This window comes from Tamandua tetradactyla, chromosome 18 (genome assembly GCF_023851605.1).
Source record: "Tamandua tetradactyla isolate mTamTet1 chromosome 18, mTamTet1.pri, whole genome shotgun sequence".
NCBI lineage: Eukaryota > Metazoa > Chordata > Mammalia > Pilosa > Myrmecophagidae > Tamandua > Tamandua tetradactyla.
This window is the reverse complement of record NC_135344.1, coordinates 22,813,037-22,830,945: the sequence shown is the minus strand read 5'-3', so window position 1 is coordinate 22,830,945 and position 17,909 is coordinate 22,813,037. Positions and strand designations below refer to the sequence as shown.

The 17,909-nt window shown below is 41.1% G+C and overlaps 1 protein-coding gene and 1 long non-coding RNA gene across 8 annotated transcripts in view; one reads left to right on the top strand and one right to left on the bottom strand.

The window, feature by feature from the left end:
• CCBE1 (collagen and calcium binding EGF domains 1) overlaps positions 1 to 17,909 on the bottom strand; it is a 264,285-nt gene that overhangs the window by 30,120 nt on the left and 216,256 nt on the right. For both annotated transcript variants that reach the window (XM_077135326.1, XM_077135327.1), the window contains exons 3-4: positions 15,920 to 15,972; positions 1,412 to 1,546 (exon numbers count right to left, since the gene is read on the bottom strand). In XM_077135326.1, coding sequence (XP_076991441.1) covers positions 1,412 to 1,546; positions 15,920 to 15,972 — 188 coding nt within the window. The remainder of the gene's footprint in view (positions 1 to 1,411; positions 1,547 to 15,919; positions 15,973 to 17,909) is intronic.
• Positions 3,816 to 17,909, top strand: part of LOC143662004 (uncharacterized) — a 52,835-nt gene continuing 38,741 nt past the window's right edge. For all 6 annotated transcript variants that reach the window (XR_013165084.1, XR_013165081.1, XR_013165079.1 and 3 more), the window contains exons 1-2: positions 3,816 to 4,047; positions 13,359 to 13,433. This is a non-coding gene — a long non-coding RNA (uncharacterized LOC143662004). The remainder of the gene's footprint in view (positions 4,048 to 13,358; positions 13,434 to 17,909) is intronic.

The following is a 17,909-nucleotide window of genomic DNA, read 5'->3' as shown; positions in this document are numbered from 1 at the left end:
CCAGGTGAAGACGCCAGGTGGCAGATGACCGGAAGCAGGGCGTGCAGCCCCAGGCTACACATGTGGTGGGCAGCCAGGGCTGGGCCCTAAACCCGAGGGCGTCCGCCTCTCAGGCACTCCCCGCACAAAATGTCCACCTCCGCGGGGTGCCGCGTGCGCCAAGGGGGGCGCGGCGGTCCGGATGGTCCCCGACAGCAAGCAGGCCATCACAGATGTCACACCCGGAGCGCTCTGCTGCCCCTCAGGGGGCTGCCCTCCTCAGGGGTGGCCCCTCTGAGCCCGGGGTGTGGAGCTGCCTGAACTGCCCAGAGGAGGAGGAAGAGGTGGAAATGAGAAAGGGATGGACCGCTTACTAGAGTGCAAGTTCTGCTGATCCCACAAACTAAAACAAGAGCCCTCTGGCCTGGGACCCTGAGGGAGAGGGCACAGGTGCCCCACCACCTTCACTTGGTCTCCGTCCCTTTCTTTCCTAGGCTGGGGCCATCTCAGGCGCTAAGGGGAGGAGCTGGGGACTCATGGCTAGAAATGCTCTTAAACTGTGCTCTCTGGAGCCCTTGACGGGGCAGAGGGAGGACCTGCTAATTGCAGGTTGTCCATGTTCCAAGTTTATTCCCTACTTGGGGCCGTGTGGCAGGCTGTTTAACTCTTCCTCCAACTGATTCTCAAACCTCACCGAGCATATGAACCCCTAGAGGCATTGGTGTAAATGCGCATTTCCGACTGGCCCTCAGCACTGTGATTCGCTAGGTCTGGCGGGACTAGGGATTTGATTTTTTTATTTTAAACACAAGAATCCTAGATGCTTCTGAGATAGGTTAGCCGGGGGCTGGCCACACTTCAGAACGAGCAGCTCCAGAGGGCAATTCGCCATATACCTGCCTCAGCACCTCTAAGAGCCGGCCGGGGAAGCTCAGTCAGAGGGGGAAGGGGCCAAGCGGGTGGCGCCGGAGGGGGCCGGCCTGGACCAGCTGCAGCCCAGGTGCTGGCTCCAGCGCTCCAACTTCCCACCTGTTGGCCACATGGCCGCGTCCTCATTCCCAGTCTTCTTGGGAGAGAGCACTGCTCCTTATTTTGCTCTTTCTGCCTTTTTACTTCGCTGACCACTTATATTCTGTCTTAATTTATTTTAATTGACAAGTAATAATCTCCTCCCACTGTTACAGCTCACTGCCATTTAGGATCTGACTGGTACCAACTCGGAAGAATTCCTTGGACCTTGTCTGAAGAATCAGGATGGGAGGCAGTGAACCCTAGGATAGCCCAAGCACATAAATATCAGGACTTTATGGGAGGAGTCCAAGGTCAAAGCAGCCCCTGCAGCGCGCACGCTGAGGGAGACCGTCCCACGAGGGGCTGAGTCACGAGCCGGGCGCGGCCTTGGAGCCCGGGAGGGGCGCGTGTTCCAACCCACCGAGGCAGTAGGGCTTCTCCCGGTTCCGGTGCCGCTCCCGGTCATACCGGTATCCCGGATAGCAAGTACAGAGCACTCGGCCGAAGTTGTCTGTGCACTGCTGTTCGCAGGGAGCCTCGGCGCACACATCATAATCTGAAAAAGAAAAGTGTGAGCCCACGTCAACCACGGTCGGTCATCCAGGAGCAGTGGGGGATTGCGGGGCGCTGGCCTGGAGCAGATGTCCGGGGCTGGAGCCCAGCTCAGGAGCGGGGGCGGGGGCAGGGCTCCCCGGGACCCTGGGGTGCCTCCTAAGACACTACCCTGCGCAACCGAGAGTCCGGTGTCTCGTGGTTACCACTGAACATCTCTTGGGGTTCCCACCCCCACCCCCACCGCCCCGGGTCACCTCACTGTCCACTGGCCTTTGTCACTCCTCCTGAGGACACAGATGCTTTGGAAGGCCAGGTGCTTTTGCCTTTTTCACCAACTGCTCTAGAGATGGAATTCCTTCCAGCTGAACACACAGAACTTTTAGCCCTGTGATGGGCCTTGTGACAATGTGGGGACAAGGACTGGGAGTCAGGCAGGCTCGGAGGAGTGTGAGGGAGGCTTTGGAATGGAGCCGCATGCGTGCGTGTGTGTATGTGTGCACGCGTGTATGTGTGTATTATTCGAGAGCCAATGCTTGCGTGTATGGGGCTGCCTTTGAGGGGGGAGGGAGTGCTCTATTGCTCAAAGAATCAGTGTGTCACCTCATCTGAGTCCCCATAAACTTTTCTCTAATGGGCCTCTGGAGGGACTCTGGCTCTAAATCGGGAGCCGAATATCTATGCTCAGATGAGCTGCACTGTCTCTTTAATCACCAAATTAATCACCACACTCTCTCCCCCAGTGCCGACAGAGGAACTGCCCCGGCCGCAGAGGGAGCCTGGTTTTGCTCTGCTGCATATGAAGGCTGAGCGGGTGGGCTGTCAGCTCTGACATGGGCAGGGTCGGCGTGACAACGGGTCATGCCATTCTCGCGATGCCCAGCTGGGCTGCCTTTGCTAAGTCCCCCCTGTCCTCGGCCGTGAGGCTGGGCCTGTTCTGCCCAGGTGGTCTTCGGACCAAAATCGACAAATGTTCCAGGTGCAATGTGTTTTCCTCAACGGAGGATCATCTCTGCACGACCAGAGCTCTGTTCTCTCTTTGCTCAAGAGCCGAGGCTGAGCCTTGACCTGGCCAAGAGCTGTAGCCATGGTCCAGCAATGGCACTTGTGGTGACCGTAGGCCCTGACGAGGCTTGTTTCAAAAAGCACTGGCCCCCCGATGTTCCCTATTACTCCTGCTGCCCTGAGTTAACCACTTTCAATTCTTCTAGCTGATTCATTTTATAGCTCTTTTCTTCACATCCCTAAATAGATAACTTACATTGCCCTTTCTTTTAGTTTGGTTCCAAGTACTTTCTATGGAATTCCACCAATGAAACAGATGAATTTGGAATTTTCATTGCTCTGGCAGCCTACCCAAACCTCCCATTCCATCTTATCAATACAGTTGTATTGAAATTTTGGTATTTGCCCTATAATGACAATATAGAAGCGGATCTTTGCTGAATTTGAATGTCTACTGTAATCACTTATCCTTTCTTAAAGACCTTAATATTTTCCCTGGAATTAAAATTAATTATCTTGTCTATTTTTGGTGGCCAGTTATTGAGTTTCACCCCTTAGCTTCGAATCCACCCTTCCATGAGCTACCTGGGGACTGGGACTGTGGAGTCCGCACTCCTGCTTTGCTGGCTGGCGCCCCACTGGGTACTGCCAGCCGGAGGGGCTGGGGGAGCCCAGGAAGCTGGAAGAGAAGGCTCCCCACTGGCTCCCCGTTCATGCCGGCCTCACCCCATGACCCTCCAGTTCATCTGCTGCCGACAGTTTGCTCCATTAGTAGCAGCAAAGGCCAGTTTGCAGTTTTTCTGGCACTTGCAGAAACAGCCTTGTTTCACCCCCTTTTAGAGAGACCAGCATTAGCCATCTGCTGCCTTCTCGCCAAAGTCTGATTCTCAGGCCCACGGTCTCCCTCCCTCGAGTCCAGAGACACCAGCACCAGCAGCCCTTGCCTTCTCCTCAGATGTCTGGGCCCCAGCCCCTCATGCTGCTAAATTTTAATCATTCCAAAATCTTCTCTTTGTTCCCCCAGCCTAGAGGTGGTAACTACTTCCTGTAGCTGTCATCCTTAGGATACTTAGTGTTTTCCTTTTGCCTTTTCAGTTGTAATTTCTCATTAGCAATTCTTTATGTTAAATTCTCTATGATAGATTATGATAAATAATTGGTAATCTGCAGAATTTGTGAATGTGACTTAATTTAGAAATAGGGTCCTTACTGATGTAATAAAGTTAGGATGAGGTCATATTGGATTAGGGTGGGCCCTTACCCAATGTCTGGTGTCCTTATAAGAAGAGGAAAGTTTGGACACAGAGGTACAGACAGAGGGAAAAGGGCCACGTGAAGACAGAGGCAGAGACTGGAGTGATGCCACCATAAGCCAAGGAACTTCAAAGACTGCCAGGCACCAGCAGAAGCTAGAGGAGGCAAGGAAGGATTCTTTCGTCAAGCCTGTGGAGGGAGCCCAGCACTGCGGACTCAGTGAGTTTGAACTTCTACCCTCTAGAAGTAAGTGAATGAATTACTGTGGGTGAATGAATTTCTGTAGTTTTAAGCCATCCAGTTTAGTGATTTGCAATGCAGCCCTAGGAAACTAATACATTTCTAATCCCAGGCTTGCCTCTGACCCATTCACTCAAATTTCTACATGTCTATCACTAATTCATCCTCTGAGACTTCTCCAATTTTGCAAATCTCCTCTTAAAAAGTTCAAGCATATTAGACATCTTATCTGATTTATCTTGAGCAAGTTTCTCTTAGAACCTTCCAACCTGCCCCATGTAGGACTGGCTGTTTGTAGGTCTGCTGCATGGCTGTCCCCTGGATGGTCCTTTGTCTATTATCCTGGGGATTCTCGTTCTCTCTCATGTTCAATACTTGTTTTCTGGATCCTATATCTTCCTCTTTTCTTGGATTACCCTTCAGTTTAGTGGAGCATATCTCCAGTGGTCTCCTGAGATTGGTTATAAAAGATGCAACATTTGAGATCATGCATGTCTAGAAATGTCTTTATCAATCCTTTATGATTATTAATAATGTGAGTACATAATCCAAGGTTGGAAAATTTATTACCTCAGAATTGGGAAGGCACCATTCCATTGTCATCTAGTTCAGAGTGCTTTACATAAGTCCTATGGGGTTCTAAAAGATTTTTAAGCTTTTATAAGACTCACTTTTTTGTCTCTGAAAATTTTCAGGATATTCTTTTTTCCCCCAGTGTATTAAAATTTCACAATATGGAGTTTCTGGAGGAGGCAGAGATTAATGAATATATTTGATCCTCCATCTTTGACGTTTGTTTCCCAGAGCCCATCAGCTTTCAATCTTATCTCTTCAATTTATCTACTTTTTAACCTCTGTCCTTTTTTTCTTGGCACCATTCAAACTAAATCTTGATAACCTCCTTTGTATTTATGATCTTCATCCCAAGATTCTTCCCCCTTAAATACACTCTACACAGCACTGCCAGGTTAGCCTCCCCAAAGCATAGCGCTCATTAAGTCATCTCTTGCTCAAAAGCCTTTGAACTCTATGCTAACCAACATTAAATATAAACAGTTCACTCTTGCATCTACAGTATGGTATCATATCCCTTGAGACTATATCTCCAACCTTAAGACCCATCTATGAATTCTTTGTCCTTTAGCAAGACTAGACTCTCATGTCCTATTATTTATTATAATGTCAGTGCCTTCTTACATCTGTACTTTTGTTTATCCTATTTCTGCTTCTTCTAATGTCCAATCAACTCCTCCACTCTTCTCTCAGTGCTTTATATTTGTTGATATCCTGTCCAGATTCTCAAGTGCCAGTGTAAGGTCAGCTCCTTCCAGAAGGTGTCCTTAATTTTCACAACAGTGTTGTTTTTCCATCCTATCAACACCCATAGGACTCTACGGTTTTCCTCATGTGCTCTGCCATCTTTAATGAATGCCTACTCTGGGCCAGGCCCTGTTCGAGGAGGTATGCAGCATTTTGCAGATATGACCACCAGGCTGTAGCTTGCCAAACCCTGACTTAGAGTAACATATATGAGTGTGTTCTGGTTTGCCAGCTGCCGGAATATACCACACCAGAGATGGACTGGCTTTCAGTAAAAGGGGATTTATTTAGTCAACGTATAGATCTTCAGAGGAAAGGCAGCTAACTTTAGACTGAGGTTCTTTCTTACGTGAGAAGGCACAAGGCAATCTCTGCTGGACTTCTCTCCAGGCCTCTGGGTTCCAACAACTTTCCCCAGGGTGATTCCTTTCTGCATCTCCAAAGGCCTGGGTTGAGCTGCGAGTGCCGAGATGAGGTATGCTGACCTGCTTGGGCTGTGCTACCTTGAGCTCTCTCATTTAAGCACCAGCTAATTAAATCAAACATCATTCATTACAGCAGGCACGCCTCTTAGCTGACGGCAGATGTAATCAGCAACAGATGAGGTTCACATACCATTGGCTCATGTCCACAGCAACAGAACTAGGCATGTTCACCTGGCCAAGTTGACACCTGAATCTAACTACCACAGAGGGAATAACACTATTTTAAACTGCAGCTTCCAACTCATTAGTTACACGCAGGTTTACAAACTTGACCTCTTTTCTGTAATTTTACCTCTGCACTTGGCATTCTTAGGTGAGAAACCTTATGACTAAAGATAGTTTTAGTAAAAATGCAGACTTATTCCCTCAAATTAAAACAAATATACTTTAAAGAAATGTTGTAGTGAAAAGCAATAGAGGTTTCTACCCTGATCAAGACAGTAGAGTGAGAAGCTTCATGGCCCCAGCAGAAGCTTTAACAAACAGTAAGAGGTGGCAGAAACATCTTTCTCAAAGCACCAGAAAAATAAGTTAAAGGATTGTAGTAACAGGGTAAGTGTCAAATAAGAAACAGGCTATGTAAAAGTGACAGGGATATCACTGTAAGGAACACACAGCTCAGAGACTAAATCCCAGAGATAATACTTTAAAATATTAAAATTTATAGTGTGTAACAAAATATTAAGGACAAAGAAACAGGAAGTGATGGCCCTTTGAAAGGAACAAGAAAAAAATCCAGAATTCATCAAGGAAGATGAACCAGATTTTGGACAGACCGGACAAAGAGTTTAAAAAAGTTATCCCCAATATGTTCTAGGAGATAAAGGAAAACAGAAAAAGAACTAAAGAAAACAATGAGTAATATAAGAATCTCAATAAAGAGACAGAATTTTAAAAAGGAACCAAAGAGAAATCCTGGAGTTGAAGACCACACAGTAACTGAAATGAAAAATTCCTTAGACAGTTTCAACAGCAGATTGGAGCTGGCAAGAGGAAAGAATCAGTGAACTCAAAGAAGAGACAATCAAAATGATTCAGGCTGGGAATCAGAAAGGGAAAAAAATGAAAAATAAAATAGTGATGAAAGCCTAAATAATTTGCGGGACACCATCAAGCATACCAATATAGGCATTAAGAGGTTTCAGAAAGAGAAGAAAGAAAGGGGAGAAAAAAATATTCAAAGTAATAATGGCAGAAACTTCCAAATTTAAAGAAAGTCATTAAATGCAAATTGAAGAAGCCCATCAAAACCCAAAGAGGATAAACTCAAAGTGAACCATGCCTAGACACATGGTAGTCAAATTGTCAAATTCCAAGGACTAGGAGAGAGTTCTGAAAGCTTCAAGAGAAAAACCATGTGTTATGTACAGTAGGGGCATCCCAAGAAGATTAAGTTCTGATTTCTCATCAGAAACCATGGAGGCAGGAAGGCAGTATGACGAAATAAAGTGCTGAAAGAAGCTATTGCCAACCAAGAATTTTTATCTCCAATGAGACTGTCTTTCAAAAGTGAAAGACATGTCAAGATAAACAAAAGCTGAGGGATTTTGTCACCACTAGACCTGCCCTACAAGGAATGCTAAAGGTAGTTCTATGGACTCAAAGGGAAGAACAACAGACAGTGCATCTAAGTGGCATAAAGAAATAGAGTTAAGCAACTTCTGGGTAATTACAAATGCCAGTACTATTGTGTTGTATTTTTTGGTATGTAACTCCACATTTTACTTCTTATAGATTCTAAAATGGAAATGCATAAATATTAATGATAATTCTATGGTTTTGGACATATAATATATAAAAATGTAATTTGTAAAAACTACAACAAAGGTGATGGATGGCTATAGGAACAGGGACATGTATACAACTGAAGTTAAATCAAACATGACTGCAATAGATTTAGGATGTTAAATTTTAGGCTTATGGTAACCACAAGGAAAATAACAGAAAAATATACACAAAAGGAAATAAGTGACACAAAATGGTACAGTACAAAAAATCAAATAGATATGAAAGACATTAATGGAAGAATTGAGGGACAAAAATAAATAAGACTTACAAAACCAAATAGCAAATGCAGAAAAAAGTCCTGCATTATCCGTTGTTACTTTAAATGTAAATAGAGTAAACGCTCCAGTCAAAAGGCTGAGATTGGCAGATTGGATAAAAAAGCATGACCTGACTATATGCTGCTTACAAGAGAGTCACCTTATATTCAAGACACAAGTAGGCTGAAAGTGAAAGGATGGAAAAAACACACAATGAAAAATCTTAACCAAAAGAGAGCTGAAGTAGCTATACTTAGATAAAATAGACTTCAAGTCTATTATAGTGTGTAACAAAATATTAAGGACAAAGAAACAGTACAAGGGACAAGTACTGATAAAGAAGTCACTTCAACAAAAAGACATAAGAGTTATGAATATATATGCCCCTAATGGCTGAGCCTAAAAATACACGAAGCAAAATACTGACAGATTGAAAGGGGAAATAGACAGTTCTATATTGATAGTAGGAGATTCAATATAGATAAATTAAACAGTATTAAAGAAAAATGAAACAAAAATTGGTTTTTAAAAAAGATCAATAAAATTGCCAACATTAGCTAGAATGACAGAAAAATAAAAAAGAGTGGATGTAAATAATTAAATTCAGAAATGAAAGGGGGGATATTACTACTGACCCTACAGAAATAAAAAGGATCATAGAAGGATACTATGAACAACTATATGATAACGAAGATAACCTAGATGAAACAGATAAATTCTTAGAAACACTCAAGCTACCTACCCTGCCTTAAGAAGAAATAAATCTCAACAGGCCAATGACAATTGAAAGAGTGAGTAAGCAATCAAAAAACAAAGAAAAGCCCAGGACCAGATGGCTTCTCTGGTAAATTTTATGAAACATTCCAAGAAGGATTAAAATCAATCCTGTTCAATCTCTTCCAAAGAGTTGAACAGGAAGAAATACTTCCTAGCTCATCCTATGAGATCAACATCACCCTAATACCAAAGCTAGATAAAGGTATGAGAAAACAAAATTACAGACCAATAACACTTATGCTATAGGTATAAAAATTCTCAACAAAATATAGCACATTAAAAGAATTATACACCATGATCAAGTGGGATTTATCCTAGCTATGCAAGGGTGGCTCAACATAAGAAAATCAACTAACGTAAAACACTATATAAATAGAACAAATGGGAAGAACCACATGATCCTCTCAATTGTCACAGAAAAGGCGTCTGATGAAATCCAGCATTCCTCCTTAATCAAAACACTCAGATGGTGAGGAATAGAAGGAAATTCCTCAACATGATAAAGGGTATATATGAAAAACCTACAGATAACATCATATTCAATGGTAAAAGACTGAAAGATTTATCTTCAAGATCAGGAACAAGAAAAGAATGCCCACTGTCACCACTGTTATTCAACATTGCACTAGAAATTCTAGCCAAAGCAATTAGTCAAGAAAGAAATGAAAGACATTCAACTTGGAAAAGAAATTAAACTCTCCGTATTTGCAGATGACATGATCCTATATTCAGAAAATCCTGAAAAATCCACATCAAAGCTATTAGAGCTAGTTAACAAATTCATCAAAGTGGTGGGATATGAGGCAAACATCTGGAAATCAGTAGTGTTTTTATAAACTAGTAATGAACAATCTGAAGAGGAAAACTAGAAAAAATTCCATTTATCATAGGAACTAAAAGAATCAAATATCTAGGAAAAAAATTAATCAAGAATGTAAAGAACTTACACACAGAAAACTACAGAACATTGCTAAAAGAAATTAAAGAAGCCTTAAACAAATGGAAGGACATTCCATGTTCATGGATTAGAACACTAAATGTTGTTAAGGTGTCAATTCTACCCGAATTAACTTACAGATTCAACACAATCCCAATCAAAATTCTAACAGCCTACTTTGCAGAAATGGAAAATCTTATCATCACATTTATATGGAAGGGTAAGGGAGCACTGAATAGCTAAAACCAGCTTGAAAAAGAACAAAGTTAGAGGACTCACACTTTCTGATTTTAAAACTTATTTCAAAGCTACAGTAATAAAAATAACATGATTCAGGCATAAGGATAAAGACCAATGGAATTGAATTTACAGTTCAGAAATAAACTCTCATATCTATGGCCAATTTATTTTTGACAAGGGTGACAAGTCCACTCAATGGGGAATGAATAGTCTCTTCAATAAATGCTGCTGGACAACTGGACATGCCTATGCAAAAGAATTAAGGGGGACTGCTACCTCATACCACATACTAAAATTAACTCAAAATGGATCTAAGACCTAAATATAAGGACCAGAACTAGAAAATTCCTAGAAGAAAACACAGGGAAACATTTTCAGGAGCTTGTGTTAGAAATGGTTTCCTATAGTTTACACACAAAGCATGAGAAACAAAAGAAAAAAACTGATAAATGGGACCTCATCAAAATGAAAAAAATTTGTGCAAAGGACTTTATTATGAACATACAAAGACAACCTCTACAAGGCAGAATGTATCTGGAAACCACATATCTGATAAGGGTTTAATATCCAGGATATATAAAGAAATCCTATAATTCAACAACAAAAATACAAAAAACCTAATTATAAAATGGGCAAAATACTTGAATAGACATTTCTCCAAAGAAGATCTACAAATGTCAAAAAGCCTATGAAAAAATGCTCAACATCAATAGCCATTAGGGAAGTGTGAATCAAAACCACAATGAGCCACCGTTTCACACCCAGCAGAATGGCTACTATTAAAAAAATAGAAAATAACAAGGGTTGGAAAAGAAGTGAGAAAAAGTAACATTCATTCAGTGTTTGTGGGAAGATGAAATGGCGCGGCTGCTGTGGCCAATAATTTGGCAGTTCCTCAGAAAGTTATATATAGAATCATCATGTGACCAGGCAATTCAAAATTAAAGCAGGGACTTGAAAAGGTATTTGTACACCGATGTTCAGGGCAGCATTGTTCACAGCTTCCAAAAGATGGAAGCAATCAAAGTGTCCATTAACTAACGAATGGATAAACAAAATATGGTGTGTGTGTATACGTATACACACACACACACCATGGAATATTATTCAGCCACAAAAAGGAATGAAGTTCTGATATATGCGATAACATGAATGAACCCTCAAGATACCACACTAAAATAAAATGAGCTAGTCTCAAAAGGACAAGTACTGTTTGAGCTCAGTGATAGGCATTTTAAATTAGAATAAGCAAATTCAAAGAATCAGAAACTAGAATACAGGATTCCAGGGGCTGGGATGAGGGTAGGGAATGGGGAGTCAATGCTCAGTTGGAACAGAGTTTCTGTTTGGGGTGATAGAAAAGTTTGGTAATGGGTGGAGGGATGGTAGTACAATTTTGTGAATGTAATTAGCACTTCTGGATTATATATTTGACTGTGGTTAAAAGGGGAAATTTTAGGTTATATGTGTGCTACTAAAATAAAAATTAAAAAAAACAGGACTGTAAAACACAATGGATCCTAATGCAAACTACGGACTATAGTTAATAGCATATTAATGCTATTATGCATATTAACATTTCAATGCATAATATTGTTTCATCAGTTATAATGGACACCATTCTAATGCAGAGTGGCAATAATATGAAAGCTGAGGATGAGGTGGGTATATTGGAATTCTCTGCTTTACGTATAGTTTCTATAAACCTATAACTTCTCTAATTAAAAAATAATTTTAAAAAATCTTAGGGAATAAAAAGCCACAGAATCTCATTGCTCCCTGGCTGGCCTCTCCCTGATCTCTTACCATTTCTGTGTGGGTTTCTGGTCCCGGTTTCAGAGGGAGCAGAGTAACCCTGTGCACACACTGGAAAAGTGTATGTCTGGTGCAATCCCTCTGGTGGTGGCCTGAAAGATTCACATGTCAGAACTTGCCGTGCATGAAAATGGCTACTCACAGAGCGGTCCTACAGAATGCTGTGGGAGAGCAGTAGAGTTCATGCTGCCTGGGGCATGGGATTGCTGGCTGGAGGACATAAAATGCTTTCCCAGGAATGTAAAAACTGTTTTCTAGGGAACAGAAACGGATACATTCCCATCTGCCTAAAGAAGGGACTTCTTAGAACCAAATGTTCATGGCCCCCAAGATAAACACATGCATAGAAAGGACCATGAGACTTCTATACTTTCACCTGGAGCAATTCCCTAACATTGTATGGCTATGTTCTGAAGGAGAGCACTCCCACAAATCAATCTGCAAAGATGGGGAAAGGGTTTTCTTTTTCTTCTTCTGTTTTTATTTTTGTTGTTGTTAGCTTCTGACATTCAAGGAAGGCTCTGGAGTAACCCTAGCTGGATATAAGCTTAAGGAACAGACACCTCAGGATCTAAATTTCAGCAACAACACATTAAAATATCCAAATGCTCAGGTTTCAACAAAATTTTTGTAACAAAATTACAAAATATACAAATAACAGGAAGGGACTGCCCAGGCAAAGATTAAAGCAGTGGAAACTATCAATGAGGAGGACCAGACCATGACAATACCAAAGACTTTAAAAAATCCTCCTAAATATGCTTGAAGAGCTAAAGGAAAACATGGACAGAAAACTAAAATTAATCAGGAAAACAGACGAACACAAATAGAATATCAGCAGAGAGGTGGAGATTATGAAAAGGAACCAAACATAGCTGAGGACCACAGTAACAGAAATGAAAAATTTCCTAGAATGGTTCAACAGAAGACTGGAGCTGACAGAAGAAAGAATTAGTGAACTTGAAGGTAGGACAATTGAAATCATGCAGTCTGAAGAGCAGAAAGAAGAATGAATGAAGAAAAACGAGCAGGGCCTGAGGAACCCGTGGAACACCATCAAGCATACCAGTATATACGCTTTGGGAGTCTCAGAAGGAGAGGAAAGAGAGAAAGGGACTGAGAGATTATTCAAAGAAATAATGGCTGAAAACTTCCCAAATTTAAGGAAAGACAGGAATATACAAATGCAAGATGCTCAACCAACTCTAAAGAGGATAAACCCAAATAGACCCATGCTGCAGCATATTATAATCAGACTGTTGGATTCCAGAGACAGAGAATTTTGAAAGCAACAAGAGAAATAACATGTCTCATACAAGGGAGCCTCAATAAGATTAAGTGCTGATTTCTCGTCAGAAACCATAGAGGCAAGAAGGTAGTGGGAAGACATATTTAAATTACTGAAAGCAAAAAGTTATCAAGCAAGAATTCTAAGTACAGAAAACTATCTTTTATAAATAAGGGAGATATTAAGACATTCCAAGATAAGGAAAAGGTGAGGGAGTTCGTCACTATTAGACTAGCCCTATAAGAAATGCTAAAGGGAGTTCTGCAGGTTGAAAGGAAAGGACACTAGACAATTGATTGTGAAGGCACATGAAGAAATAAAGATCTTCTGTAAAGACAATGACATGAGTAAATATATATACCAGTATGATGGCATTTATGGTTTTTCATTCTATTTTTAAATTCCTACAGGATCTAAAAGGAAGAACTATATAAGTAATTTGTGGGGGAAGGAGAGGCACAGGAAGAGTGTGTATTCTATTGAAGGTAAGTTGGTATTAAAGTAAATGAGATTGTTATAAATTTGGGATGTTAATTCCACGACCCATGGTAATCACAAAGAAAATATCAGAGAATATGCAAACTCACAGAGATAGAAAGTAGAGTACAGGTTACCGGAGGTGGGGGTAGGGTGAGCAGGGGCAGTGGAGAGTTAATGCAAAGTGCATACAGAGATTCTGTTGGAATTGAAGGAAAAGTTCCAGTCATGGAAGGTGCTGAGGGCACTGACACATTGTGAAGGGGATTAATCCCATTGAATGGTGTGCTTAGGAGGACTTGGATGGGAAGAGTTGGTTGTACATGTGTTTTCACAACTAAAAAGAAAGAAGGAAAGATAAAACTAAAGAGATAATGACAAGTGTAAAAAAGGTATGGAATGGGATCTAAGAATGGAGAAGAAAAGGCTCAAAAGGACATTACTGCAACATAAGAAAAAAACTGGAATACAGAATGCAAGCTTTATGCCAATGTTAAATTTCTTGAATTTGGTAACTGGACTTAAGGTGATTATGCAAGTGAATATCTTTATTCATAGGAAATATCCATGGAAGTATTATGTGTTCAAGGAGTATGTGTGCAACTTACTCTCAAATGTTCATTAGAAAGAAGGGAAGGGAGGAAGGGAGGGAGGGAGGGAGGGAGGGGGAGGGGGAGGGGAATGGAAAGGGAAAGACAAGAAATGGCAAAGGTGGGAAAATGTTAAAATTGGTGGACTGGGGTATCTGGGGGTGGGGTATGTTGAAATTTTCTGCATGGGCTTTATATTATTTTTGCAGCTGTCTTATAATTTTGAAATTATTTCAAATAAAAGTTTTTTTAAAAAGGCAAGAGAGCAAAGAGGTAGTTATTCAAGGCAATTTTTAGCACTTGAGACCATTTTTTTTTTCCTAGAAATAATCAATTCTAGCTTACATTAATCACAGTTACCACAGTGTCACATTAGGGTGAGAAAGATTGGGCCTGGGCCTGGATGTCTGAAACCGCAATACGTAACATGGAAAGAAATTCTAAATATGTGGCATCCCTGTAATGTGTTTTTAATTAGGTTAGGCAAGGAGTTTAGTTGGGATCTTAAATTGTTTGGCCCAAACTTAATTTTCTTTCAGTATCTGCCAAGCTATAATATAAAGGACTCAGCTGGCAACCAAGAGAAGCAGGGCTATAAAGAAACGCAATTATTTTGATTTTTGTGTTTTTTTTTTTTCTCATCATGTTTTAACCAACAGAATTGGCTGGAGAAATCTAATCTTAGAGAGACTCAAGACCTCATAAACCATCATATTTGAAGTGATTTCCTAGCTAACCTTCCTACAATACCTTTCTAGGAGATCCCAGCTATGGTTTCCTGAGTTCTTTCATCTTTCCACTAAAGAGAGCAAGGAACGGTGAAGATTCATTTTTTTCTTATTGTTAGAAGCAATGATGCGCGCTATGAGATGATGACAGTGAATTAGCTTGGTGGGCTCTGTACCCTCTGTAGAGACCTGGCCTCCTGGTCAACAGTGAAGGAAACGATTTCACATTAGGCATCCACTTCTGTAGCATCAGCCCACAGCAAACTAACCTCAAGCTCTTTAAACAGTTCTTCAATCTTTTCTGAGTCAGTGCTCTGCCGGGGCTCCTTTGTAGAACACTTCTTCCTACTTGTCTCAGCCCTGGGCAAGTTATCAGTCCTTGATATATTCACTCAAGCCTTCCCTCCTTCCCGAGACCTCCTCTGACTGCCCTGCTCCTCCGTGCTATGGCCTGCACGAGACGTCTCCACTGCACGACTTGCAGTCATTTTTAATAACAGCTGCAGCAATAATAGCCACCACCACTGACTGAGACCTCAATTAGAGCTAGCCTCCATTCCAAGTACTTTTCGTGCAACCATAGTCTTAAAACAACCATATGAGTCAAATACTAATGCTTTCCAGAGAAAACGAAGCTTTAGAAAGTAACTTGCCCAAGGTTGTAGCTAGTAGGAGGCGGAAGCATGATGAAAAGCCAAATCTACCTGATTCTGTCCTCTCCGAGTCCTGTCTTCCTCACCTGACTGCATATACCTTGAGGGTTGGGTTTATGTCTTTCTGCATCTCCGATGCTGGGCTGAGCATTCAGTTGTGTTTGCTGATGGTCATGAGAAGGTACTTAATGTTTAGGACACAAAAAGCAGGTGGAGAGGCTGGAGAGGAGGGCGGTGCTCTAATTATGCATGAAACATGACTGGGAAACTGTTGTGTAACACCTGAAATATGACAATCATTTAATGTGTGTTTATGCTGTATAATGACTTAGACAGAATATGCCAGATATTGTCAAATCTGTATTAGAGGACTGTATTGACAAAAAATAGAAATTACAAATACACACATGCGCGCAGATAATCAGACACAGATAACACACCTACATTCTACATCTGAACTTGACAGACTTCTGATGATTAGTGGTGAATAAAGTGAAAAGGTGCAATCTTCTGTATGACATACCTTCTGGGATGCATTGTCCAAGAACAAATTTATACCCTTTGCAGCACTTTTTCCTAAAAGATAAACAAAGAAAGCATTTAAAATGGGATACAGTAGACTAAAAAAGTTATTCTTTTCAGTTATTGTTTTTGAAAGAAATAACTTGTGTCCAGGAAAATCTGAGGCATAAAGCAAAGTAGGCGTGGAATATTTTGAAGGCAACATGAGATTAAAAGGAAAATATTATCAATACCACACAGCCACATCTTCCAATACCAGGATGTCCTTTCACCATATAATTTATGAAATTTATCCATCGAAACTTGTGAAATATATCAATTAACTCTGAGATATTAATAATTAAAGACCCAGAGAGTGTAAGCACTGAGAAAGATCTTAGAGGCTCTCCAGGCCTTTCTTTCAGGCCATGGAGTGGTATGACTTGCTGAAGGCTCACAGGTAGGTCATTACCATCAAGACCACGACTGGAACCCAAGCACCCTCCTTCCCCTTGGAGTGTTCTTTCTATACCTGTACCACAAATGGCACCGAAAGGTACCTACATTATTTAAATTTAAAAAGCAGCAAACAGGCAATTCCTAACATCAATATTCAAGAGTTCCCTCTTGGCCTTATAGAGAGAATGGTGCCACCTGCTCCAAATTCAAGTCTCTACGGGAGAAATTACTCCTTCCATATGGTAGTGTAGGTTCTCCACAGTAATAACTTCAAATTCTGGATTAAAAAAGAAAAAAACACAAAAAGCAAAAAATCCACAACTACATAAACGTTCTGGAAAGTAAGTAAACACAGGCAGATTTTAGGGGGAAGTTAAAAATTTTGGATAAGGAACCTGCACAAAGAGGAAGTGCTCTGTTTTAAGGGAGAAGAGGGCTTTAGCCTGAGGGTAGATCACAGGTGCCTTAGGGAGTAGGGAAGGTAAAGCCTTGATAGGTAACCTGTAGTATCATCTCTTTGATCAGACCAACCAGAGCTAGGAGGGACTCAGGGGGATTCCTGGAAAAGAGAGTGCTAGAGGAGAGCCCCAAATTCCGTGTAGCTTTTCTGCCTGAGTCTCTGGCTAACCACAAAATCATGCAGGTGAGGGGCAGACCAATGCATCCCAGTTAAAGGCCAAAGAGGCCAAAGGAAGGTTTGAGCTGCCACCTACACAGACCAAACGGAATTTTCACTTTTAGTCTAAGTTAATTGCCCGCAAAAAACTTATCAACACTCTTGGGATGTACCTAACAGAATCCAGGTTTTGTCCAACATAATGTACAAATGTGACCCATTTCTCAAGGTAAAAGACAATCAGTGGTGCCAGCATCAAAATAACCTCGAAATGGAATGACCAGGCACAGACTTTGAAAGCAGCTCTCATAACTGCTCAAAGTCATAAAGGAAAATATACTTGTAATAGATGAAAAGGTAGGAAATCTCAGCAGAGAAACAGAAATTATTATAAGAATGAAATGCAAATTCTAGAACTGAAAAATATATGTTAAAAAACCCCCCTCACTGGATGGGTTTAACTGCAGAGTGGAGAGATGATGGAGGAAAGAATTAGTGAACTGGAAGATACATGAATCAAAATTACTCAATCTGAACAAGACAGAAAGAATATTTAAAAAATGACCCAAACCTCAGGGACTCATGCGACAACAGGAAATGCTCTAATATATGTTATGTGGAATTCTGGAAGGAGAGGAGACAGAAAGAATAGAGCAGAAAAATATTTGAAAAAATAAGACTGAAAACACTCCAAATTTAGTGAAAGGCATATATTTATAATTAGGAATTTGAGGGGCTCTTAAGCAGGTTAAATACACACACATACAAACACAGAGATGAAAATGCCTAGAACCATCAGAGTCACATTGTTGAAAACTAGAAAGAAAGAGAAAAAAGCAGACAGAAAAATGACAATTTTATATAGAGGACAACAATGATTTGAATGCTATGGGCTTCTCATAAAAACTATGGTGGCTAGAAGACAGTGGTATGACAT